The following is a 27,305-nucleotide window of genomic DNA, read 5'->3' on the forward strand; positions in this document are numbered from 1 at the left end:
AGATACCCCTGAGCTATCTGATCCCTCAGCAAAGTACAGGGCAGTGAGCAAGGAGAGCCTGCTCTGGGAAGGTCAGGTGAAGGCTGTGTCCATCTCCAGAATGAGCTCCCTTCTCATGGTGGATGCGGACATCTTAGCATCCTCTCTTTGTAGCATCAGGAGGCTCGCTGTTAATAGGGCTCATCCAGAAGAGTTCCTTTACAGTATTCCTTTTAGCACAACATTGTCAGATACACCAATTGTCCAAAACTACTGAACAACCCAATCCACCAAAGACCCATTAGGCATCTCTAGTAGCTTAGGTTGCCATTTTTCATACTGAAGAATTACCAGTGAGCTTTTGGGGAATACTATTGCAATCCAATTAAATTATCAAGGTTCCAATCACCAAATGGGTTCTCCTTTTTTGTTTAATTTAGGTTCTCTTGATTCTAATCGGTGGTGATCTGGGTACCATTCATCCCTTAAAATGTTGTATCATTGAGGCTATTCCTCCGGATGGTTTTGATACCAGTCTGTTTGGTTTTCATTTCAGCATGGCAGACAAGGGCATTGCCAAGTGGGCTCTGGGTCTGATACCTGTGTCACAGAAGGGAAACAACCCTTGGAAGGTCTGAGGTGGGGAATCTGAGGGTGAGATTAAATATATGGATTCTGGGCCACACTTCTTTTACAGACGCTATCTCACCAGGACACAGTTCTTTAGCTAGCCCTTCAGATTTCAGAAGGCTTTCCTCCCACCTTTTGAGAGTGTCACAGATATCCACAAAACATCACAGAAGTGTAGACTGTTAGAGCTAGAAGAGCCCTCTGAGGTCATCATCTAACTCCCAATATTTTCTAGATGATGAAAGTAAAAACCGGAAGGGGGAAGTGACTTCCCGGAAGACACCCATGAGGAGGTGGCAGGGTCAGGATTTTGTCTCTAGAGACTCTGCACCACGCTGCCCTGTGGGGTTGACACAGCAGTGGATGTATGACTGCCAAGCTGGCAGCCCTCCCAAGAACTCTCTCTTCCCATAAGGCCAGAGTCAAAAGGGGAAAAACGAAAGGGGTGAACAGCACATTCCAAAAGAGAGAGGCAGATGTGACAGCCTTGAAAATTTTAGGTGCACATTATTCACATGAATGCTGCCAGTGTGACTCTAATCAGCCTGAAACATATCCTAAGGCTCTCCCGCATGTGTTGCCATGGAGAGAGGCGATCAGCTACTACAGACACTACATTTATTTGTTCGTAATAAATGCCCTGAGTGATTCCAATTCATCTTGCCAGAGAGATGGGGAGTGAGAAGGAAAGGCAGAGATGGGGAGGAGGGGCAGCAAAGGTTGAGAGAGAAGGGAGATGTGAATTAAAGACATGCAGACATTGGACAGATCGGACAAGGTGGTGGATCATGTTCATAAACTGTGAAACAGTGACAAGGAAGCACAAGGGATCAGCACCATAAAAAGCAACTGTTGAGGCAATGATGGAAAGGATTGGTGGGAGGTACACAAAGGAGGAAGCTGTGTTCATGCAAAAGCCTGTCTGGGACCCCCCAAGAGGTGTTCGTTCCCATCTCCCATTGAGGCCCTCGTTTTACAAATGAGATCTGATCTGCTTGGCTTTTCCAGGCAGTTGGTCAAGCAGCCACATCCACAGTGGGAAGACCAGGGGGTGGGGACTGACTAAGCATTTCACACCAATGACACATGGGGAATGGGGAACAGGCCACAGTACCTGGGAGAGTTTCATCTGCATGTTAGCAAACACATGGAGGAAGCCGACCACTGCATCCCACAGCCTGCTGTGAGCCAGGCTCTGCTGGTTCCCAATGCAGGGGCCCTGGGGAGAGGAGGACATTCTCGTTTCACTGAAGCATCACAAGCTGCTCTGAACTTGGCCTTAGCAAGGGCATCTGACATCAGCTCTTTCCAAAGGTCACATATCTTGTAGCTCAGTATTTTCCCAGGTTACTTATTTCTTCTCCCCCACCTCCACTGTGTGTGCCCCACCCCCCAACCCATCCTAAGATCCTATTTCGAGGAAAAGTCACTAGGAACTTCACAGTGTGGTGATTTTCAGAGATTTTCTTTAGCATTTGTTCTTATGTTAAAAAACGTTATTTTAAAAGTAAATGCTCTGTTGCTAGGTTGCAGCAGATGAATGGATAAGAAAGCTGTGGTACATATACCCAATGGCATATTACTCAGCCATTAAAAAGAATACATTTGAGTCGGTTCTAATGAGGTGGATGAAACTGGACCCTATTATACCAAGTGAAGTAAGCCAGACAGAAAAACACCAATACAGTATACTAATGCATACATATGGAATTTAGAAAGATGGTGATGATAATCCTGTATGAGAGACAGCAAAAGAGACACAGATGTATAGAACAGTCTTTTGGACTCTGTGGGAGAGGGCGAGGGTGGGATGATTTGGGAGAATGGCATTGAAACATGTATAATATCATATATGAAACGAATTGCCAGTCCAGGTTCAATACTGGATGCTTGAGGCTGGTGCACTGGGACGAGCCAGAGGGATGGTACAGGGAGGGAGGGGGGTTCAGGAAGGGGAACACGTGTATAGCTCTGGTGGATTCATGTTGCTGTATGGCAAAACCAAAACAATATTGTAAAGTAATTAACCACCAATTAAAATAAATTAATTTATATTAAGAAATAAAAGTAAATGCTCTGGTTGAAACAGGGCTGAAGGATACTCCTGCCAACTCCAGGACCCACCTTGGCCTAAGAGGAGTTCTGAGGAGCTCCAGGGTTCCAAGGAGCACAATTTGAAAACGAGGCCCATGTGTTTCCACTGTCTGCAGGCAAAGCTACTCATTAAATGTGATGGCCACATGGCTATTTACTCAAGTAAAAAATATTCTGAATTATGAATGTTAAACTACTTTTAGGATTTTCTTATCATTAACCTACATGTCAGGTATATCATGTCTATCTTTTCTGAAAGCCAAACAGGGATGACTTGATGACGACTCTGCATTTTCTATGTTAATAACCTTCCCTACTTTTGAAGATCATTATTGAACCACTGTTTCTTTTCTTTTTAAAAATAAATCATTTGGAATTCTTCTGAATGAAGAGTTGTCTGTTCTTATTTATTTAGCACTTATTTACATCAGTATAGGCTTCATGTATTCATTTTATGCTTTGGGTTTTAATTCAATATTACTTTATTTACATTATTTTGTAGCTCTAATTTTTCTAATTTTGGCCATTGGGAGCTCTTTCAGTTGGCTCCTGTATCCCTTTGACATACCTCCACCATTATTTTTTTAGCATTTTCTTGCACTATAGGATCCTCCAGGCTCATCTTGTATGTTTCTTGCTTTAGTTCTAGAATCAGCCATTTCTCTAAGAAGCCTTATTTCTTTTCAATGGAGAGTGGTATTAGGAACCAAGAACTAGGCTCTAGTTGTATTTCCTGCTACTGGGGTATCATTTTTTAAGTCCTCCTGGATGACAGAGCAGCAGAAATAGATGTGTTTTACTAATCCATGTATATACACATATCCATAAATATTTCCATATGTAACCATTTATATCTATGTTAAGATGAACATGAGTTTAGCATATGGGTGTCTCTAACTCTCCTTCATTCCCATAGGGATCCTCTAGTCTCCTCTGCTTGCTCGTCAGTGAGAAACCTGGCTCATTTCCATTATATTAGGTTAGCCAAAAAGTTCATTCAGGGCTTTCTGTACAATTATATGGAAAAATCCAAATGAACTTTTTGGCCAATCCACTGTATGTACAGTTTCAGAATTATTAACACATACCCACATAGGAAAAACATCAACTAAAGTGCTTATTCTTGCCTTTGGTCTTTCAGACTGTTTTCATTTCCAAGGTTTCTTAGGCCAGCATCTTACTCTCCACCTCTTCAATGAGACTATTTTATGTATTTTTTATACACTGAGTCTTCTGTCACATTCCGCCTATGTTCCTTATGCTTTTTCCTGTATTTTTCTACCCTTTAATTACTCTCCAAATCACGCAATCAATTTTCAAAAGGAACACTGATACTAGTGTTCTAGTGTCAAGTTCTAGAAAAGGCTTGGCTGAATTCCCAGGGAAGAGGTGAGCAGGAGAAATTTTGCCTACATCCCGAAGTCAACTAAGCATGTTTAAAATTCACTGTTCATGTACCTGTGGTATGTGATCCCAAGACGCCTCTAGGTTCTTTTTTGAAATAAAACTGACTGTTAAAGAATCTCAGATTCACCCCAAAGAAGGGTGAATCTTCTTTTACTTTTGGGCTAAGTGCTCCATGAAATTTTCTGGAGCTTAGGATGGGTTCTACAGAGAGCAAATCAGATGCTTGTCACTCTGTTCAATGATCTTCACGTGCCGTGAAACTTCAGCTCGGTCACACATTCCTAGCTGTGTCTCCCTATCTTTTTTATAATCCTTGAGTAAAGACGGATCGATCTCTTCTTGAACTCCTTCTTCTTTTCAAGTCTTAGTCTTGTGCTTGTTTCAGTAAGCAGATACGATCTGAGTGTGGCAGTTGGCTCATCATACAGATCTTAAAAAAAAATCTTACATTCCATTACAGAGGACCATGATATGATTACGGATTTTACAGCAAATTCTGCCTGAGGACGTCCTCTATTCCCTTCATGAGACCACTGCAGGCAATGAATACATAATGCTGTAAGATGTAGATATTCACCCTGAAATTCACCTGTTGATTTGCCTGTCACTGTACTTAGCATATGTGCTTCTGAAGTTCCTTTTCCATAGAGCTGATTTCTGACAAATGAGTAGGCTCTCATGAACTCTGTTTTTAACATCAAGGCTCAAGATAATATCATTGATCCCTTTATTCCTTCATACTATCAATTATTTCTCCACTCCAGTCTCCCTGCTTACTGAACACTCACGATGTGCCACACGTGCCAGAAATGAAGAATTTTAAAACACTTAAGAAATTTTCTGTCTGCAAAAAATTTCAGTCTAGGAGGGAAAGCAAAACGTTAACTAAATCAATGCGAATCAAGTGTGACAATGCTATATACAAGTGATAGTTGGGTCCATAAGCTACAGCTTTTCATAGAGTATAGGTACTATTGGTTCCTGTTGATAGATAAGAAATACTGTCAGTGCTAGAGCTGGATTCACAGTCCACATATGCAGCCAATATTCTGCAGGGAATACAGAATATGGGAATATTAACAACGTTACCTTCGTTTGCAAGCAAATATTTCGTAGCACATACCTGGATGTATTCTGTAAGCGAATTGAAGATCTGCTTGGTGACCGCCAGGGCTTTGGAAAAATTGTGCTGTCCAGATTCATCAATGATGTCCTTCCCTGAGTAATACCAGTAGAAATCACTGATTGATTCCTAAGAACAAACAAGGAGAGTTTAGTATGTCTCACATATTAGTAAGTGAAGCTAAATCTCGTGTTCAGGAAGAGTACAAGAGCATCCTACATTTCCGTGACCACTTTGTTATGACAGGAGCCTGGGACTCTATGAAAAAGCACAGAGACATCAGATCCCAAGCACAGATACTTCCCCTCCGCAGGAAAGAACAGGTGAAAGAGAGGACAGTGTTCAGTCGGAGCTGAGTGACCATGTTACAGGACAATTTACTCACAATGCAAAATGTTACATTAAAGATAAATATGATCACCCAAATACTCAGCAACATAATAGCTGGCACCGTCAGTACTAGGCACTGTTCTGAGCACATTACATGTGTTAAACCTCTTCATCTTTACTACCACCCAATGAGACAGTACACTCCTCATTTTATAGATGAGGAGAATGGAACACAAGGAGGCTCAATAGATTGCTCCAGGTCATGAACTGGTAAGTGGCAGAACCAGGCTGAGAAACTAGCAAAGAGAAAAAGAGAATCCTTTTTTATGTTTGTGTAGATCTTGAAATTATTTGGATTTTCCTTCCAACAATTAAACCAAGTGATGTCTGAACACTCATTTCCCATCACTTTGTGTATCTCTTTTTCCTAGGGAAACTCTGTTTTCACTCACAGACTGTTTTATAGCTCTGGAGCACTGTGGCTAAGTTTACACCAGCTAAAATAAAGTAAACCAGCAGGCTAGAACAGATTTCGCATTTAACCGCTCCCTCTTATCATGTCAGTCTTCAAACTCACATTTAGGTATTTGATTTCCCATAAGTGTGTGGACATGGATTACAGTATCTTCTGCACTCAGGCTGGACCATATCCTCAGTTGTCCCTGGCCTTCTGTAACGTCTTTAGCTTCTAGAAGAGTATACGAGGTGTGCTACCATCCAGCACCCACTCACCTGCAGACGCAGAAGGTAGTCCACGGTACTGATGATGACATTCACGGTGGTGGTGTTGCCCATCTGAGTCCTCAGGAAGTTCTGGAAATCTGAGAACGCCAGGGTTGGGTCAGAGCTCATCCCTGTCATGGCTGAGGAGCAAGTCTTACCCTCTCAGCTAAGCTCAGAAGAGACACACTATGTGGAAAGCCTGACAAGGGCACCCTGTTTGGGTCCTGGCAGGTGGTCAGAGCACCACCCTGAGCCCACTCATCCCAGTGACACCAGAAACTGGACTTCATGAGCTCTGAGGAACTTGACAGCAAGGGGTGGGCATGTAACTTCAACGTTTGAAGGTTGAAGCAACTTAAGGAAGCAACTTAGCCTGGACGGCACTAAATAACACTAGCCATGAAGTTTAAAACTCATGTTACATTGCGTTGTTTAAATTGAGGAATGGATTAACTGTTGTCCTTGAACTAGCAATTGGTTGTGTTAAGGGTGGCAACACGAAATGAATCATAATTTTGCACCTGAATGTTGTTTTCCCTTAACGAATCAATGTGTTCCACTTACCACTGTTGTGTCCTTCACAAAGTAACTGTAGGAATCTAAAGAGATCTCGTGTAAACTCGTCATTCTGGAGTACTTTTTCACCTTGAAAACACAGAATATGGGCAAGCATTTGTTTGCTTTTTCAACATAGAATACCTTCGGATACACATGACTGCAGAAATGCTCAAGGAACTGTGTCAGAGCTGTGTGGAAAGGGAACTTTGGATGAATAGTGACAAATCCAATTTAAATGGGAACTGAGGCAATGCCCAACAAAGCTAGGATTGTCAGCCCTGGGATGCATTTGGAAGGAAAACAACTAGGCTGCTGGCAGTAACGGTTCACAGTCCACAACCCATGCTTTAGAAGATGGAAGACACTTCTTTAATTAAATGACAGACTGCTGATTTAAACTCAACATGCAACCACCAAACCGAAGATGTGTCTGTGCTGGGCCAATTAAATAAGATCCCTTAGGACTCACACACATGGCAGGAACTCAGGCCAGAGATTCAAACTTACCACGCTCACGAACAATGACTGGTGATAAGAGAAAAACAGAAGAACACAGAGTAAGAAAACCACGAACGTCAAGATCGAGCGTCTTTAGCTAAGACTGGTTCTGTGAACACATCAGCCTGGATGTGCTTTATCAAAACTACGGATGGAAACATCTTGCTAAAATGGAGCAAGTCCTTGGAGGTTAAGTAGCAGTGAGCAGGAACTCTAACCATAAATAGTTAACCAGGATTTTAATCGGAAAGAGAGCAGCCTTCACCTTTGTCAGTTACTTACGTGTTCCTTCCTCAGTAACCATCCCCAGGCCTTCAGCTTTATTCTGCCTCTCAAATGCATTCAAATCAAGGACACTTGTAACAGACGAAAGAAAACAAGGTTCAGGGCTATGCACACTGGGAAAATGGGTTTTTAATGTCAATGTAGCCATCAACTAAGAATATCCTGTCCTTGTATTACCATAAATTACATTACAGTGCAATTGAGTCTAACGGTTCTCTGGGTTTGTGACAAGCAGTGCCTGGAGCTCACAGCTCTTGACACATGCGAGGACAGGGGTCAGACACACTTACAGTGACTGTCACCGTTTGTCCGGTTGGAATCCTTTCTTATGGTTGAAGATTTAGAAAGGCTTTCCAAATAAAGAAGGAATAACCTGCATCTAAGATTTCTTAAGGGAAAGATTACTTTAAACTGCACTAATTCACGTTCTTCCCACATTCATCTACATTTTTTTTTTTTCCTGAGAAACACAAGGAATTGTGGCTTTTAGTGCTTAGGATAAAAATCCATGGAGAGAGCAACAATTTCAGATTCTGAAGGGCCACCTCCTTTACTCTATGCTTCAGGAGCCAATAATAGCCAAGATAATGCTTTTGAGAGGCCATGGTGTCCCTATGTGTTCCTGAACCTGTGACAAGTTGGTTTTCATTTGGCCCTCACCTTCCGTAACCTTCCCAGTCACAACCACCACCAACTCCTGCTTAGCCAGGAACCCCTAGGTCAACCACAAAGCTGTGGCCATGAGGATAAGGATCATATGATATCCAACTGAGGCTCACTCTGTTTCTCTAATAGAGTCTATCTCTTTCTACAGTATGGATGATTTCATAGAACTTAAGACCACAACGTTTCACAAGAATATAGACCTTAGGGAAGCCTATGGCAGAGCCCAGTAAGATTCTGTAAACTCCCCTCTTCCTTTAACCACTGGGCAAAGAAAATGACTGTTGGCTTGAAAAGACTCTAGGGAAAAATCCAGCACCCCCTCTCCCCCTTTTAGGGAGTCACATATGTTCTAGAATTTAGATAAATTTTACAGAGAAAGTGAAAATTCCTATTGCTCTCATGTTGGTTTTTCCCAGATCCTGCTGTAAAAAGGGTCTGTAAAAAAAATAATGCAACACCATCCTTCAATTTTGGGAGGAGAATATGGACACAGGACATTTGGACATAGCTGCTTTGAAGCATCACTGCTGATTCAGGAGACAATCTGTGTAGCAGGCATTTCTGACCTTTATTCCATCCCCGAATACCCATTTCAAATTTTAATTTCTTGAATGGCTCACTATTTTACAAATATGTATTATTTTTATAATCAGCAAAAAGCCATTAAAATATCTTAAAACTTCTGGTAAGACTCAGTTGGCCTCTAAGAGTATGTCACCTATCCCTCTAAGACATCATTATAAATTAGCTTAGCAATATTAAGTGCTACAGACTACTAAGGGAGCTCAGAAATTTAACTGAGAATTTCATGAGCAATATGGAACTGAACTGCCTTGATTTTTGCCATCTTTGAGTCCACAGGTACTATTTTATCCTCAGTGAGTCAGGTCTGGCAATATTACATTTTCTTTTCCTGAAATAAACGAATTGGCTGTTGGTGAGGGGAAAATGGAGCTGAACACAAGGGATTGTACTGCAGCTCAGATATGTTCCCTACAACCCAGGGGTACAATATTTTCCCAAGCCAATATGACTAGCAATATTATGAAGTTCACCAAGTTAGAAAGTCCATCCCCCAAATTTTCAACTGGACCAATGTTCCAATTTTAAGAATTATTATTTGGAAGCAAATAAGCTAGGTAATTATAACTTTGATTTCTTTTGGAATGAGTTGCAGATGATTCAATATATATATATGAATCTTGAATAAGCTGACACTTTTCTTAGAAAGACTGCTGGCTTGTTTCTGAAACAAGCGAGTATGGTAACCTTATGACTTTTGGTTACCTATTGTTCATCTGTCAGAGGGGAGGCTTACACAACTGGGTAACATAAATGGAAAATTTAATGCTTTTTCAGACAATGTCAAAATGTTCCCACATCAGGATGTACCTCTGTCAAAATATGTACCCACTAAATATTTCTTCAGGTTCAAAGAATTGTTAAGGATAGAGATTAACAAAGTACCTAATGGATGTAATGAACACAGAGCCTTGAGTCACACTGAAGTATTCCTCTTTTCCACTCTTTGCTAGTTTGACTTACGAGTATACAGGTTTAATAAGAGAAACTCACACTCAGCTCCAAAGAAAACAACGTAACGAAAAAGGAGGTAAGAGCAATTCAAACACTACACAGATGTAGACAGGTAAGCTCTGTGTGTGTGTGTGTGTGTGTGTGTGTGTGACATTTTCCCTTCTGAATGCTATTTGAAGGTAATCCTGAAGGCTAGAGGAATAATGCCCATCCTCTTCTGAAGTAGGTATTCTTTTCTCAATAATTCCATGATAAGCCAGTTTATGTGGCACTCTCCCATCCCATGCTCCTTTCCCTGAACAGCAAATAATTTTTAAAAAGTGCTATGGGTGGTTTTCCCATATTTACCTGCAAGACTGCATAAGACCAGAAAGACTTTGAAAGAACCCAGCATCCTTTTTCTCCTTTAGGTAATCTAGCATTTTCTGTAAGGGAGACACATTTGAAAAGGAAAAGCAATGAAAACTCTGGCACAAATATTGACCAAGTGAGATTCAGGAGGTGGTTTTGTAACCCTGGGTAAGCATGAAAATATTCCACCTCTGGACTTGAGCCTTTCATGTGCCTGAGCCCCACTGTCTACTTAAAGAACTAGAATCTCTTAGGGCTGATGTTTTATTTTATAAAGGTCCACTGGTGTTGATGGTACAGTAGATCTTTGACTTCAAAGATTTACTGTTTGAAGCCTCTTCTCTTTGGAACAGGTTCTAGGACTAGGCTCTAGTAATGTTTATGGTTACTGAGGTAAAATCTGAACAGCTCATGCAATGTTTAATGCATTGGAGGAAGGAGCTTAGCTAGTAATGAAACTAGTTGAGAGCACAGTATTTCTCACAAAGAGACAGCTTCCTTTGTTCTCTGTTACTGGCAAGCTAGAAACTTGGTCTGGCATAGTAAGAATCTTCTTAGCTTTTTTAAAGGCTCTCTAAGAAAGTCAACTGATGGGGTGGTGATGGAAGAGAATAGAAAGTGAGGGGTGCCTTTGAAATGGTAGTTCTTAATGAGAAATTTGGTTTGTGATGAATTAAAGCCTGGGAAAAATTATGTGCAATAGTGGTAGTTATGGATTTGGAAATTCTCAAAGGCCCTGGGGATGCCAGCAGTCTTTGAAATTTCATTTTCCTGTGCACACAGATGCTTTTATTTTTAGCTAGAGCCTGGAGTGCTCAGGAGACACTACTGCATGTCTACCATCTGCAGCCAGTTCCAGGTCAGATTGTTGAATGAATTCCATGTGCCAGGCACTCCACTGTATATCTCTGTGTGTTCTCTTTTAATGTGTGATGGCAGGGAGGTTTATTTTCATGATCCACTGCTACATCCTCTACCCACAGAAGAGAGCCTGGCCCTAGTACATAGTCAGTGATCACTAAGCAGCTGTTAATATGAATGACTGAACAAACAAGTGTGTGGGGTTATGAATGTCACTTAACTGATCAAGCTTCTTGCTCACAGTAAGGCAACTAATAAATGAAAGTGTTGAAATAAAAACCAAAGGCTGAGAAAATTTCCTCTAGAGTATATTTTTTCAAAAAATCACCTAATGATGAAACAAATGTAATGTTTTTCTTTTTGAACCCTAGATAACCCTTCTTTAGTAAGCACATATTTGTCTGCAGACTCCCAGTCCTGGTTTTATCTGTTTTCAGCTACTCAACGTAATTGGCCACTGAGGACAAAACTCCAGCAAAGGTGATTCTCAGTGGCCATCCATGCAGCAGAGTCAACCTCTCTTCCCCAAAGTGTGACAGCTGTTAACTGGAAATACCCCAGGAAGTCTGCACCACCTCCTGTGAGCCCCCATTACCTGCTGCACACCGGCATTGCCCCCATTCAGAATGGCGATCCCCAGCTTCAGAGTCTCCACCACCATGGGGCTCATCTCACCTGTCGAAGTAAAGATTAGATGGAATCACCAAGGAAACAGGGTAAATCACACCCACTGGGCTTTATCCAGATTCTTTAATAATGACTTCATGTCACAGGGTGACATCTCAGTGTTAGTTAAGGGACCCATGCACAAGTCTCTGAAATCACCTTTGCTGGCGCTGATCATCTGAAGGACCATCTCGGCGGCTCCACGCTCATGCAGCCGGGCTTGCTGATAGAGGGTTTTCTGCTTTTCCATTTCTTTCTCCTGGAAAAAATAGCAGGGCGGAAGGGGATTTGTTTACCCCCAGAGAATTCACTGTAGTCAGATGAGTTGAGAGAGAGATTCTTTACTTGCCTAGGAAGGCAACACACATAATTTTGAACAAAACAGATCTTGGAAGTTTATTTTTAGATGTGACCCAGTTTTCCAAAACTGTCCATCCATAATTCAGTCACATTTTGATGCTGAAATTTCCACTTTCTGTACTGATAAGTACAAAACACAGTCCATTCTCCAGTGATGCTATGATTATAGAAAGTGACTTCAGGGACTTCCCTGGTGATCCATTGGTTAAGAATCCACCTTCCCAAACAGGGTACACAGGTTCAATCCCTGGTCGGGAACTAAGATCCCACATGTCATGGGGCAACTAAGCCCATGTACCACAGCTGGAGAAACCTGCATGCCCCAGTGAAGACCCAGCAAAAAAAAAAAAAAAAAATAGTGACCTCAGACTAAAACGGTTTGTTTTCAATGTTATTAAGGACAACTTGCTGAGGGCTCAGCTGGAATTCATCTGAGCACAGCATACGCCTACTTATCCAGAAAGCTCAGACCACACTTAACAAATGTGACATGCTAGAAGCCAAAGTTTTCCAGAACTGTATCCATTTACTTAAAAAAAATACACGTATTTATTTGGCTGCCCTGGGTCTTAGTTGCACCATATAGGATCTAGTTCTCTGACCAGGGATCGAACCCAGACCCCCTGCATTGGGAGTGCAGAGTCTTAGCCACTGGACCACCAGAGAAATCCCTGTATTCATTTACTTCTGCTCTTGAATACTCGTCTATAGAACAGTACAAGAAAACTAATGGAGTTTTATTTTGAGAGACTCAGGGTCCCACACTGCCCCAAATCAAGATCGTCATTAAGTACATTTACAGAATAATAGTGTAAAAGAGACGCTGGATGCAGTGTCTCCACTGCTGTGAATTTTCACTTTTGAATGTTTGAACGTGCCCTTCCATGGCCCCATACTTGGGTCGATGTAGGAGATTTCCTACAAGAACAAACTTGAAGGACCATCTGTTTACTGGCTGCCTGCTACCTTTCCTTAGGCCAACAGACAGCAACCACAGGCAGCGCACTCATCCAGGCCGACTTGCATACTTGCCGCCTGACAACAGTGGGTGAGTTGCATGGCTGATGTCAGCATCCACCCCCGAAGGCCCTCCTGGTTGGCTTCAAGCTTAGTGAGAACTCACTTCAAATGTTTTCTCCTTGTCTTCCTCCTCGTCTTCGTCTTCCCCACTCTGACAACTCTGGATTCGACACAGCCAGGAGAGGAGGAGGCAAACAGTTAGGTTAAAGGTGGGCTTAGTAAACAGGACTCTGCTCTACTGTGTGAGGGCAGAGGACGGGCTGTAATTCGCAGGCACCTCAGGACCTCAGCACTCTGTAAAACTGAGAACATTCGGATCCCAGCAGGCAACACTCTACTCTAAACACCACCTTTGCGGTTACCAAGGAGTTCAGAAAAGGGAAATGGGAACACTGAGATCACATAGTCAAAGGAGATGTCCCTGGTTTAACCACAGACCCGAACTCTCCTACTTAGGAGAGTTCTGTAAAGTTCTGGTGTAAATCAAGAGATAGGGGTGCAAAGAGCCGGCCCATTCTCAACATGAGTCAGAGGCTTGGCCATAAGATTAGGGAAAGCCAGGATGTGAATCCCAAAGTGACCCCATGGAGCACCTGCCAGAGGACTGGGTGCTCCTGCACATCCCCTACACACCCCTATCTCTGCCCGACAGGAAGTGCTCCCACCGGAGAAGCAGTAGGTTTGCTCAATCACTCAGCATTCCAGAGGCCACTGACCCCGTGTGACCTAGGAACATCCTCTCTGGTCACTTCATCTCTTCTAGAACACTAGCTACTTCCTCTAGTTTCTAAGCCTGTTTTCAAATGTACTGCATTTCCTTCACCTACGGACATGGTTGAACCGTTGGACGTGTTCTGAGCATCGAGTGAAAATTCGAGGATGATCTGGATGTCTGAACCCTGTGAAGCTGGCTGAGAAGTGTCATGTGAACCCAGGCACCAGAACCCATTGTTTCTGCAAGCATCGTTTTCACAGGATGATGGTAGAACAGTTTACTAATGTTGCCTGCAGAGCACGTGAATTGTGCAAAGCCTAGAGCCCACGCCATGACCCAAGTCCCAGGCCAATTGCTCAATGTGACGGTTTCCACATGGCTGAAGAGGTCAAAGGGAAGCAGGAAGACTGCAATGACAGGAAGAAAACCAGGTGTACCTTGGCCATCATGCTGGCATAGGAGGTATACAAAGGGTCGTCTTCCAGTTTGCTGGAAAGAATGGAGGAAATATTTAGTACACTGACTTTGACAGAGTAGAAAACACTGGGCGGCATATAAATCCTAATATACCAGTGAATTAATTAGAAGCCCTCCTCCCTTACCCCAATTCTTAGAAACCACTCTGAAAATCTGAATCATTAATGGCTTGACATGGAATTCAGGGATGAAGTTACTGTTTCAGGTTGCTTCATCTTCAGACTCGGTGTCAGGCATTACGATGAAATGGCTATGGTTTTTGTATTTTCCCCTAGAGGTTTCTGGATGGCCAAGACAGCAAGGAGGGCTGTTCAAATCTGGCACCTGCTCTGTGCACACTGCCACTTGGGGAGGACAGCTTGGGGAGGACCCAGCCATGCCTGGGATGTGAGCAGGGCGCTCCACGGTGCTGACCTCCTCTCCGTGAGAGCGTTGCGGCTAAAGTGGAGGATGATCTGATGAAGCGGGTCTGGCTGCTTTTCCACCTCTTCCTCCTCCTCCTCTTGCACCTTGGGAGATTTCTACACAAACCGAGGCACATAGGTTTCAGGCATGAATTTCTGCACATGGCATACCACCGCACGCGAACAAAGGTGAAGCACCAGGCACAGAGCGCATCAACTCAAAGCACATAGAGAACCGTGATGTCATATGTTTATTTCAGGACAGAAGCCCTAAGGATGCAAAGTCTGGGAGTGAAATATATATATATATAAATATATTTTTCAGCCAATTAAATAAACATTGCAATTTTGGGTTAAAAACAAAATGGAAGAAAAAGCAAAAGCTTGACTGCAGGGGAGGCACTCCAGACTCCAGTCAGCAGAAATCTCATGCAAGCTCTGGGCACCCGCATTTAGGAGGGAAGCCCTGGAGAGTACCGAAGAGGCTATATCTCTCCACCAACACCTGACATTTCTCTTGGAGAGCTGTGCTGGGAATGGGGTTGGGGCAGGAGTTACAAAGCACCGGGGCCATTTGGGCATCTACTACTATCCTAGACTGAACCCAGTGAAATGCTTCTCTTTCCTGAACTCAAACTTTATCCCCAAAATCTTGCTGTCCTGGAGAGATGCTATCCTGGAGCTGTGTGCCTTGCAGTTTCTCCTCTGAGAAAGTCTTTTCTCTGTCTCCTTTTACAGAAACAGCAGCTGATGCCAGATGAATAAGTTGATTTCCCAGCAGTGGTAGAACCAGCAGGGTGGACCATACTCAGTAAATTGGTGAGAACTACATAGGTTGTGTGAATGGTTCAGAAGAAGGGGAAGGTTGAAATGATGCTCATTGTCAACTTCACACTAATCAAGAAACTGGGAAAATCAAGCAAATGTCTTTCTCATTGATAGGAACGTATGAAAAGATTGATGGGCATAAAGAGAAATGGAAAGAGAATGAGTGAGAAAGGATTAAAGGACAAAAGACAGGAAGAGGAAAAGAAACTGAGGGAGATGTAAAGAAAAGTGAAAGTGAAGTTGCTCAGTCGTGTCCGACTCTGTGACCCCACAGACTGTAGCCTATCAGGCTCCTCCATCCATGGTATTTTCCAGGCAAGAGTACTGGAGTGGATTGCCATTTCCTTCTCCGGGGGGTCTTCCTGACCCAGGGATCGAACACAGGTCTCCCGCATTGCAGACAGACGCTTTACCTTCTGAGCCAGGGAGAAGGGGAAATACAGAAAAAGCCACATGGAAAGCATAAACATGAGATACACAGGGTAAGACTAATGGAGAGTAGAGATTAGAGAAAAAGGATGGGAGAAATAAGGAAAAAGAGGAACAGAACTAGGGCTTGGCCAAAGGAGAGGAGGGTGTATTTTCTTTCTGAACCAGGATGAAGGTCAGTGATACTGCTGCAGTAAGCTTTACCCCTTGCATGGTGTTTCAAGTAGTTTAAGCACGTGAAGCCTGTGAGAGACGGGGCGTGGCCAAACACAGAAATGTGAGATGCAGGAAGGGCGTTTAGATGTGCCTTCCCCAAAGGGGAGCCACCCACCAGAAATGCAGGGCCTTGGCTAGGGCGGGCTGGCCTCCTGCAACCAAGGGTGCTCAAAACTTCACTTAGCATGAGCTTTCCAAGGCACAGCTGCGCATCCCAAGAAATATTAGTTGTTAATAATAAGGAGGAGGATGATCACAGGACCAGCACCTCCAAGTGAAATTCATCCTCTGGCTCTTAGGACTATTATTAGCGGGGCTTCCTCTGAGAATTCATACAGTTAGTTCCTTTCAAATTTATACACCCAATTCTTTGTGAATCTTTCAAAGTTATAATGCACATACATGAATACAAAGATCAAACTCATTCGCACCCATATCTGCTCCCAGTTGAGTCAGTACTTACAGCCAAATCCTGTACTAGTTTCTCTTCAAAGGAATACTCCTCTGTTTCTATCCAAAATCTCTGATAGCCATGGAGGAAGAGGTTAATAGAGCGGTGCCTGAGCGGAAGGGGTGAGAATGAGGTCAAGAGGGGTCCACGGGACACCTTGTTTTAGTCTGGGCGGTTAACGGTTAGTAAGCAGTTTTGTACAATTCTTATCTTCTGATTGGTCAGGGTAGCCAGGAGCACACTGTGAGCATTTATTTCAAAGAAACCAGAACCTGCTAACATAGCAGATCCTGAAAATTTAGACGGCTTTCTGAATGAACTAACAATGGTTAGTTTAAGACCTGGAGGTCACATTAATCCTGCTCTGGTCTCACTGGGTCTTTATCACGTCTCCCCTCTAATGAGAATTCATTAGGTCGAGGAACAGCCCTGAGTTATCTGTGAACATGGCAATTTGGTGATTCCTTTTGACTGATCACCTGTCCAGGTAATCCAATCTAAATTATGCTGATGGCGAGCAGTGTAGTCTCAGATATACTCAAAGCAGCAGAGTGTCCTTCTTTACAGGGCCTCTGAGGAACCACAGCTACAAGGGCTCCAGTCTGTACTCAAGAAATAAAGCTTGGGCGTGTTGTACTCATCAGCAAAACTTCTGCACGCTTCACGGGTTCCAGTGCTGGCCCTGGCACCTGGGAACACTGAATGAACTGGCACAAGCCACTCCCTCTCTACAGGGCATGACGGACTTCTGGGAATATTAACCACTGAAGAGCAAGTAAGTGGTTACCAAAATGCGAGGAGGACCAAAGAGAAAAGGAAGGTCCAGACCAGACTCATCAAGTCTTGGTCATAATTTCTGGTAGAATATAGCCCTTACCATCTTTCTTCAAAATCTGACCAATCAGAGGTGTTTTTTTAAAAAAAATTGTACAAATTTGTGTTTCATGATCATGTTAAATCATGGTCAAGGAAGGAGAAGTGTGCAAAGAATGAGCGGGTCTCTCCACAGGTTACATTACCATTAAAATGAGTATAAGCCTGTCATACTGAGTTTTTTCATTAACCTTTTCCAGCCAAACCCGTTGAAAGGTGCTCAGGAAGAAATTGTTAATTGTGTGTCTGGGGAAAAGCATACAGGTTTTCTTTTAAAAACTCACAGCAGAGAAAGTTTCCACATGATAAAAATAAATCCCTTTAGCCCTTTAGTTTGGAAGACTCCATACAGTTTCGATTCTCATAAGATGGAGAAAAGGCATGGTACTGACCACTAGCTTCTTGTTCATTTTTATTGTTGTTATGAAATCTATGTATAATCCTCCTAGGGATATAATCCTCCTATGTATAACTTCTAGGCAGAAATCCAGGGCAGCCTCTCTAAAACAGCTGTGTTAGACACTGCTACATTAAAAATGGATAACTAACAAGAACCACTGTAAAGAACAGGGCACTCTGCTCATTGCTTTGTGGCATTCTGGAGGCGGGGGGGCGGGGGAGTTTGGAGGAGAATGGATATATGTATATGAATGGCTGAATCCCTTTGCTGTCCACCTGAAACTACAGCGCTTAATCAGCAATACTCCAATGTAAAATGAAGTGGTTTTTCTTTCTTTCTTTTTTTAAACAGCTGGGTTAGGGGTGGGGGTGGCCATGTTTCATCAAGGAGACAGTGGATTCTTGGACTTACCATTATCCATTCAGTGGCAGACTTCTTGAAGGAGCAACCAAAATACTAAAGGATGGTACTATCATTTTCAGTGAATTTAGAAAAAAATGCTTGTTTTTGAGAGATGTAATTGCTGTCGAGCTGGCCTGGGAGATACGAGCTTAAAGCTGAGCCCTCTGGGGGTCATGTTAAAGCACACCGGGAATGGCTCTCTATCAGAAGGGGAAGCGAATGCCTTCTGATGTTTTACCACTTGTAGAAAACAGACAAAAATTCTAGGCAGTTTTGCTTCTTCTACTGGGCTATAAATTGCCTGCCAAGACTTCAGCAACCTTCAAGCCCATGACTGCCTGACTTAATTTTTCAGTTTTCTTAAATTAACGAATTCTATTTGATTTGTGATATCTCAACCTTTCCAGAGACACTAGTCTATTTTCTCAAGAGTCCTGTAGGAGCAGGTGTGTGTCTCAGAGGCCATGATTCTCCACCATCTTCAAAGACCCTAATTCAGAGAGCTCAGTTGGCCAGCTGGCTCAGGACAGGGATATGGGACACTCTGGGCAAATGATAGCCAACATACACAATTTGATGAAAGCAAAATGTCAAGCATAGAATAGTCTTTCATCTGAGATTCCAAAGAAACACATGTATTTACATGTGATACAGAATTTACTTGGCCAAGTCAGTGTCTTTTTCCTGACCAGGTGAGGATATTCCGATTGACTGAAAGTTGATCAAGCAGTGGCTCTTCAACCACCAGCTTTGTTTATTGATCACAGGCCCAGACTTACTGACTGCAATTAGTCTGAGGATAGGAATGCTGCCACACCACCAACACTGAGTTGGCCTCAGTGGTCAACAATTAAATGAAAGTGAAAGTGAAGTCGCTCAGTCGTGTCAGACTCTGCAACCTTGCAGACTGTAGCCCACCAGTCTCCTGGGTCCATGGGATTCTCCAGGCAAGAATACTGGAGTGGGCTGCCATTTCCTTCTCCAGGGGATCCTCCCAACCCAGGGATCAAACCCAGGTCACCTGCATTGCAAGCAGATGCTTTAACCTCTGAGCCACCAATGGCCCAGTCTATACCAATACTGTCCTTTCCTGGCACGGCACATGTTCACACACATGCCAGAAAAGCCTCCACATATTTTTGACTTCAGAGTATAGACTAAACATCCAGGTAAATGCTTTATGTTCATGACTGGCCTCTTAGGACATCTCTAAACAGCTCCCTAGTTTCATCTTGAAGGCAAGTACATGATGCTGAAGGATTCTTGGGTTACATTTCTGTACTTGCTGAGAAACATAATTTTGGTGTCAATCAAGTGCTTGAACATGGAAACATTGCTTGATCTATGGATGGAATTTGGGGTAAAGTCTTTTAGAAAAGTTTCCTTTTTCTAGTATGGCTTTACAGCTGCACAAAGAATGCTACCTAGGTAAAACTAGAGAGCTTCCATATGCTTACACAGCTGACTTTACAGTGCAAAAAGGTGAAGTGAGGCAGGCTTGGGGGCCCTAGGAAATCTCATCTGTTTTCAGGTTTTACACTTACCATTGTAGGCCAGTCTACTATATGTAGACTGCAATGGCTCTGCAGGTAAAGGACTCCAATCTCTACCCCTGGGATCATGAGTGTCAGAGCCAGAAGAGAACACAGCTATAGGAAGATACCTTAATTCTCATCTCTGACTCACATGCCAGGAGAAAAAGATAGAATACTTGCCTGGGCAAGTTGTAGAGAGGGGCCATCCTGAAACAGGCCACCACTGCCCGTTTCCGCTGCTTTGATAGCAGTTTGTGCCAGACCGCCTTCTTGGACCTCAAAGGCTGTTCCACCTACGAAGAAATCACATGGCTAGGTATACACTAAGCTGATCTGGATGGCAGAAAATACCAACAGACTTCTCAACCCTGGAAGAAATCTGATTTCTCAACTGTGGTCAATCAAAGGTACTCAGCACTAAATGATTCAGTTTGTAAAAGTCTTAGGTTTTCTTTCTTCTCCCAATTGTTTTTGGTTGCTTACTGCTTAATAGTAGCATTACAAATGAGCAGGGAACTTAGATAGATTATTTGAACTAGTGGCACAATTTTGTAAAACATTGGAAGGATTAAGCATTGAGTCTTGCTACCACGAGGCACCAAGATGACACTTTGGGATGACCCAGGATGATCCTTACTTCTTGCTTTCTTATAAGGGTGCTTACAGGGTGTTCGAAACTAAAAGCTGAGTGTCAAGAGAAATTTTGTATTCTGCAAGGCGGTCTTGCTTCCTCAAGCCTCAGGGTAGACGCTACTTACCTGCTCTAGGTGGAAGACAGCTGCTGAAATTCTCTGCACACGCTCCACTGTCTTTTCTGGGTTGGAAGGTTCTTCACTCTTTAAAACATCCTTGTATAGGTTCAGTTGCCACTTTACAGCTGGATCATCAGACTGCAGATTGAAGCACATACATGAGATGAGCAATCTCTTATACCTCTTATATAGAAAAGGCCTTTGTCTCCTATAACGGTTCCATAGTATTCAAGAGTCTTTTCTATGAATTCCTCTCCCATTTTCTCTATCATTTCTCTATTTTTCTGGAACAATGTAGATGCTTCATAGGAACTTTTCATTATAGCCTATATGTCTCAACCCTTCTGTCATATCTTCCATCCCTTTCTTTCTGTGCTGCCTTATAATTTCCTTAAATCAACCGTCCAATTCATAAGTTCTCTTTTCAGCTGTATCTACTACATTTTTTAACCTATATATGGAATTTTTATTCCTAGTTTTTTTAAGGAATCTCCATTACCGTATATAGATGGAATTTTTAATTTCAATGATTATTTTTAACTTTGTAAATCACTGTGAGGTCTTTTTTCAATTCTACATCCCCTCTCCTTTCTTTACAAAATAATGTCCAAGTCATGATTTATAGCTCATATGGCTGCCTTTATCTCTTTAAATATTTCTGTAATACTTAAAAAATTCCTTTCTGTAGTTGCTTAGGCTTAAATTCTTCCTTTTGTTGATTTTCTGTCTAATAGTCATGGATTTCTTTTCACACTGTGTGTTTTTTTTAAAAATACGAACTTGTATTCAGGAGTTTTGTTGACTGGCCCATATTCTAGCAGGTCAAGGCTGAGTGGTTTCGTGGCTGTTTTTACAAGCAATTCATGGGTGTCACTGCATCAAGAGTCACTTTATGTAAGTTTCTTGCTCTGCTGGTGTTGTTCAGTCGCTAAATCATGTCAGGCTCTTTGGGACCCCATGGACTGCAGCACTCCAGGCCTCCTTGTCCTTCACTGTCTCTGAGAGTCTGCTTGAACTCATGTCCATTGAGTTGGGGATGTTTTCCAAACATCTTAGCCTCTGTCACTCCCTTCTCGGCCTCAATCTTTCTGACCATCAGGGTCTTTTCCAATGAACCAGCTCTTGGCATCATTTGGCCAAAATATTGGAGCTTCAGCTTCAGCATCAATCCTTCCATTAAATATTCACGGTTGATCTCCTTTTGGATTGACTGGTTTGATCTCTTTTTAGTCCAAGGGACTCTCAAGAGTCTTCTTCAGCACCACAATTTGAAAGCATCAATTCTTTGGTGCTCAGGCTTCTTTATGGTCTAACTCTCACATCTGAACATGACTAGTGGAAAAACTGTAGCTTTGACTGTATGTATCTTCATTGGCAAATGATGTCTTTGTTTTGTAACATGCTGTCTAGATTTGTCAGCTTGCCTTCCTTCCTTTCAATTTCGTGGCTGCAGTCACCATCCGCAGTAATTCTGGAGCCCAAGAAATTAACATCTGCCACTGCTTTCACTTCTTCCCCTTCTATTTGCCATGAAGTGATGGGACTGGATGCCATGACCTTAGTTTTTTGAATGGTGAGTTTTAAACCAGCTTTTGCACTCTCTTCTTTCACCTTCATCAAGAGGCTCTTTTATTCCTCTTCACTTTCTGCCATTAGAGAGGTATCATTTGCATATCTGAGGTTGTTGATATTTCTCCTGGCAATCTTGATTCTAGCTTGTGACTTATCCAGCTTGGCATTTCACGGGATGTATTATCCAGCTTGGCATTTCACATGATGTACTCTGCATATAAGTTAAACAAGCAGGGTGAAAACACAGAGGCTTTATGTACTCTTTCCCAACTCTGAACCAATCAGTTGTTCTATGCAAGGTTGTAAGTGTTGCTTCTTGACGTGCATACAAGTTTCTCAGGAGACAGATAAGGTGGTCCGGTATTCCCATCTCTTTAAGAATTTTCCACAATTTGGTGTCATCCAGATTTGATCTAAATTTATGCCAAGCATGGGAAATTTGGTCTACACTCCTCTTCCAGATTACTAAAATCCTCATCCTCTATGATATGTATCTGGTCAGGAAAGCTCTATGAGTTTTCCTCACTTCATCGTCTTCTCTTCATTACTAAGATTTAGACTGCCCTCTTTTTTTCTGGCACTTAGAATTTCTTTTTCTATGGCACCCCACTCCAGTACTCTTGCCTGGAAAGTCCCATGGATGGAGGAGCCTGGTAGGCTGCAGTCCATGAGGTCGCTAAGAGTTGGACACAACTGAGCGACTTCACTTTCACTTTTCACTTTCATGCATTGGAGAAGGAAATGGCAACCCACTCCAGTGTTCTTGCCTGGAGAATCCCAGGGACAGAGGAGCCTGGTAGGAGGCCGTCTATGGGGTCGCAGAGAGTCAGACACGACTGAAGCGACTTAGCAGCAGCAGCCACAGAATTTCTTCTTACTGCCTTTTTTGTAGTCTACTTTACCCACCATCCCTATATAGTTGGGGTAGAAAGGAGAGGCTATTTGTATTTTAGTCTTCTATCTTAGGGCATAACATATTTGGGGGAAAAGCTGCTCAGATTTGCAGACCTGGAAAAATTTTAAATCGCCTTAAAATCAAAATTGGTCTTGATTTTGTCTGATTTTGGGGTGGGGGTTATACAAACTCAGACACAAAGTTACTTTGCTCACAAATCTCTAAAGGTGAAAGTGCTAACACTTCCCCCAGCTTTCTGTTACACTCTAACACACCTCACAGTCAGTAAATTCTGAGACCTAATCTAACCCCCCTGCCATGGTTTGATGTTCACACAGTGGGAGGTGGGGAGATATGTTTTACTGGACCTCCTTGCAACTGGCAAAGAAAAAAACAAAAATCAAGGACCAAAAAATGAAAAATTAAAGGCAGAGAGTTCTACCAATTCAGCACAAGTACTCTGAGACTGGTTTTAGAACACATTAAGGAAGTATGAGTAAGCTAAGTGGGTGTGAGGCGCCCTGCAGCCAGAAAGAAGCCTGCGTGAGCTCTCACTGTCTTCCTGCTACATCACCTTTTCCTGCAAGTGTAAGTTACTCCGCAGATGCTCCTTCACCTCTTCATCTGTGTCCCTCTGTGGAAAGAGATGTGAAATTTTATTCCTATAGGTTACCATGGAAATGTAAAGTGGGGTGCAGGGATGTACTAAGAGTTTTGCTGGGATCTTTACTACAAGCAAAAAGGAGAGAACAGGCAGAGACTTATCCGAAAGAGCATGTGCTGACTCCCAAGTCAGCTGTAAAGATGATGGTGTGTTGCTTCTGCGCACCTTGGCTTCTGTTCATTGATCCCCAGGGACGGAGGGCTGAGCACAGACCACCACCACCTGTATTAAAGGCTCTACCAAAGCAGATGGGTGACTTACATAGCTGTACCGTGATTTTGCGAGGGAGATCAGCTCCTGATCGCCTGGGGTGCACATATTCAGACCAATGGGCAGCATTTTCTTGAGCGCAGCCACGATGAGGGAGGTCTGGATGGAATAAAAGTCTCCCCTCCGCTTTGTCTTCTTCCGCTCCTGGTCCTGTCCTCCAGACTAGTGATGAAGTTGAAACAAACAGGGGCTCAATGATTCTGAAAGGCACTGCCTCACGTTGGAGGCAGCCTGCCTCCTATATAGGTCCTCCCTTGTATAGGTCGGGCCTTTCTACATTTCAGAGGACAGTAAAGGATTGTGATACACAAAGCCAACCAAGGGGCCATTCAAGGCCAGCCCTGATGCTCAGACTTCTCCTTGTACGCATGCTCACGGAACCACGTGACCAGACACATAACACCGACAGCCACGGTCTCTGCTCGCTTGCATCCGGATGGAATGAACAAGCGGTGTTTCTACAAAAAGAGTGACTTGCTAACTGACAAAATGACTGCAGAAAAGAACTGAGAATCCTGATGTGAGCAGCACTAAACAAGTGAGAGAGCATCTGCCCTAAAATACTAGCTCCTGGTCAGGGCTGGAGCGAGCATTTTGGGGCACAGGCATCCTAAGGTCTGCAGGAAAACGGGACCGCCCAGGTTGGTAGGGCTGCTTTGGGATCTGGCTGGGGCAAAGTTAGGAGAAACAGTGCAGAGAGATGAAGAGGAACCGCCCCAAGTCTGGGAGAGTCCGCCCTCCTTTGCTTATACTTTCTGGACCCTTTCCGGGGGCGTTTATCCAGCGAAGTGGGAGGTTTGCAAGAAGAGGCCAATGCACTGGGTTGTGGCAGCCCCAGGCAACCAACTGAGGACCCTCTGCACCCACCACAGAAGGTGGATGTGGCTGGGCCCAGGAAAACAAGGCTCTGCCCTGCCCATGTGGTACCTCATCGCTGGACTCTGCCCCAGCTGAGTGGGCACCTGCTGGAAGTGAGGAAGGGCTGGGAGGCCAGAGGCAGAGATTGAAGTCAGGGTCCATGATGGGGGACAATTGGGGCTTATTAAAGCTTTTGCTTTATGAGGTGCCCGTGAGTGTTTGCAGCATCCTTGTAATTGCACAGTGGCTTGCAATAACAGAAACACTCTGCGCTCTGGGAGCCGCTGAGAGGCCAAACCTCTCCTTTGAAAATGGCATGTAAGACCTGGGGCCCGTGGCTGGAGTAGAATTTGCTTTATGGAGGATTGGTTTTCTGAGAGAATACCAAGTAGGATCAGAATCACACCACCTTAGCGCCAACCTGTTTACTTTCCAAAATGTGACGGAGGAGTATTATTAATGGGTATTCTCAAAACGGAGGTGACTTCTTTTACCCAGCTTGTGGTGGCTAAGCCTTCAAGTGGTTACATGGCAGAAACCACAGTGAAATCCCTGGCAGGCAAAACCCAGTCTGACCAAATACTGCCAGACAACTCTTACTTGTGTCTGGTGCTCCGGAACAACAGGTCAGACCCAGGACAGCAGTGGAAGGGCGCAGTGTAGGAGGGTGGGGTTGAAGCAAGATACAAAGTGTCTTATATTCTAGTCACACAGCTAGAAAACTGATTCCTACAGAAATTCCTACCTTTACTGAGAGCTTGCTGGGTTCCTTAGATGTTCTAGTATCAGGTATAAAATTCTACAGGTTGTGCCTAAGGCAAAACTCTTAAGTCTAAATCACCCTTGAAAATACCTCAAATTGTCCATAAAGGATAGAACCCAGTTTTATATATATATATATATATATATATACACACACACACACATATATATATATATATATATAAAATGAGGTATAGTTACATGGACATTATATAAGAGGTAAACAGTAACATGCGTATACAAAAAATATGCAAAATTGTGGATTTGATATACAATTTAAATAATTTCTTGTTTGCTATTTTCTTTGGCCAATCTCATGTTGTTCTAACTATAAATGCTGCATATATGATGTGGCTCCAATGTGCCTGGTACTTAGATAAACCATTTGTAATCTTCCCAACAATGCTGAGATAACAAGAAGTCAGTTATATAAAGGGGAACATGATGCTTGGGGAAGTTAAGTGATGTTTTCCTAAGGGCACACAGCAGTTCTGAGTCCGGGCCAACATCCAGACTGACATCTGCCTGGCCCCATTTTTCTTTACTAAGAGCTGCATGTGACCTGGTTCCTGCACATCTCCCTGCTTCTGCTACAGACCTGGTGCAAAGGTCTTGGGACAGAGGCAGCAGACATATGTTAATGGAGAGAAAGAGAAATGCTTCCAAGCAATAACCTGTATAGGATACTAGAAAATTGTCCCAGGGTTTATTCCACTGGGTGCACATTTTATGCAAACACGGCTATTTCAAATGCTTGCTGATTTCAAATCCTTGACTTTGATCCTTGGAAAACTCTCTGACTCTTTGGAGTCCTGCACAAGAGCCAGACATGTATAGTGTGGAAGGGCTGGGACCACTAACAGTAGGTAAGAGGAGGGAGTCTCCTGGGCACTGAGAGCCCTGGTCAGCGTCCCTATCTCTGTTAGTGTGCTGGCTGCAGAGTGGGCAGCCGGGAAGGGAGCAGAGATGGCAAGGAGACCTCGGATAGGGCGAGGCTTGGCTGGCTTCCCCGGCTTCCCCCTTCCAAGGGTGGGTAGGCCTACATTCACTCTTTGACAGGCAGTTGTCTTCCCTGGAGCAGGCCTGGGGGACCTCCAAGTGGGAAAATCCATTCTGGACCACCCCCACGGTGATCACAGTGCAGAAGGTAGCCAGAGTCTGGCCCCTCTAATACTAGGACAGAAAAGACACGTCATGCATTTGACCTGTACCTTTACTTGCATGGCCTGTGTGGAAAGATAAGAGAAAAGAAACAAGGAGAAGTCAGTCAGTGAAAGCAGGGGTCCAAAGCATAAGCATGTTAGTCACAGCTCTTCCACCCCCATTCCTTAGCCAACACGACAGAAAACCAACCACTCTGGAAGCCAGTGGACCATGGCATGAAAAGGGGGCGGGAGGTTAGGATGGAGGTTAATTGGATCGAAAGGACTTACACCCAGAACAAGCAGTACATCATCTCAGAGACCAGCATTCCAGAGTGTGTGACGCTCTGCACACATTCCAGAGTGTGCAGACCCAGATGGTCTTCAGGTCTGGCCACCCAAATGACTCTTTAGATTGCGCGCCTTCTCTGCTCCCCCCTCTGTCCTGTTACCTGGGTGGGCTGCAAACAATCTGTCACATAACCAAAGACCCTGATTTTCTTTCTTCCTTCCACCCACCACACTATCACCACCAGAAGATCTATGGTTACAAAAAGAGTGAGGAGAACTGAG

General features: G+C 43.4%; 1 protein-coding gene and 1 non-coding gene across 2 annotated transcripts in view; both read right to left on the reverse strand.

Annotated features, from left to right (window-relative positions):
• The window catches only part of RYR3 (ryanodine receptor 3), a 576,153-nt gene that overhangs the window by 27,172 nt on the left and 521,676 nt on the right, over positions 1 to 27,305 (reverse strand). Inside the window, exons 70-86 of the mRNA XM_060419037.1 lie at positions 23,962 to 24,132; positions 23,611 to 23,670; positions 20,576 to 20,707; positions 19,998 to 20,110; positions 16,620 to 16,716; positions 14,694 to 14,800; positions 14,240 to 14,291; positions 13,191 to 13,247; positions 11,867 to 11,966; positions 11,637 to 11,716; positions 10,178 to 10,254; positions 7,625 to 7,698; positions 7,352 to 7,369; positions 6,851 to 6,931; positions 6,296 to 6,384; positions 5,234 to 5,362; positions 1,724 to 1,828 (exon numbers count right to left, since the gene is read on the reverse strand). Of these exons, the coding sequence (XP_060275020.1) occupies positions 1,724 to 1,828; positions 5,234 to 5,362; positions 6,296 to 6,384; positions 6,851 to 6,931; positions 7,352 to 7,369; positions 7,625 to 7,698; positions 10,178 to 10,254; positions 11,637 to 11,716; positions 11,867 to 11,966; positions 13,191 to 13,247; positions 14,240 to 14,291; positions 14,694 to 14,800; positions 16,620 to 16,716; positions 19,998 to 20,110; positions 20,576 to 20,707; positions 23,611 to 23,670; positions 23,962 to 24,132 (1,542 nt within the window). The remainder of the gene's footprint in view (positions 1 to 1,723; positions 1,829 to 5,233; positions 5,363 to 6,295; positions 6,385 to 6,850; positions 6,932 to 7,351; positions 7,370 to 7,624; positions 7,699 to 10,177; positions 10,255 to 11,636; positions 11,717 to 11,866; positions 11,967 to 13,190; positions 13,248 to 14,239; positions 14,292 to 14,693; positions 14,801 to 16,619; positions 16,717 to 19,997; positions 20,111 to 20,575; positions 20,708 to 23,610; positions 23,671 to 23,961; positions 24,133 to 27,305) is intronic.
• TRNAG-CCC (transfer RNA glycine (anticodon CCC)) lies at positions 12,661 to 12,733 on the reverse strand. Its single transcript has one exon. It is a non-coding gene; the product is annotated as a tRNA-Gly (tRNA).

This window comes from Ovis aries, chromosome 7 (assembly GCF_016772045.2).
Source record: "Ovis aries strain OAR_USU_Benz2616 breed Rambouillet chromosome 7, ARS-UI_Ramb_v3.0, whole genome shotgun sequence".
Lineage (NCBI taxonomy): Eukaryota > Metazoa > Chordata > Mammalia > Artiodactyla > Bovidae > Ovis > Ovis aries.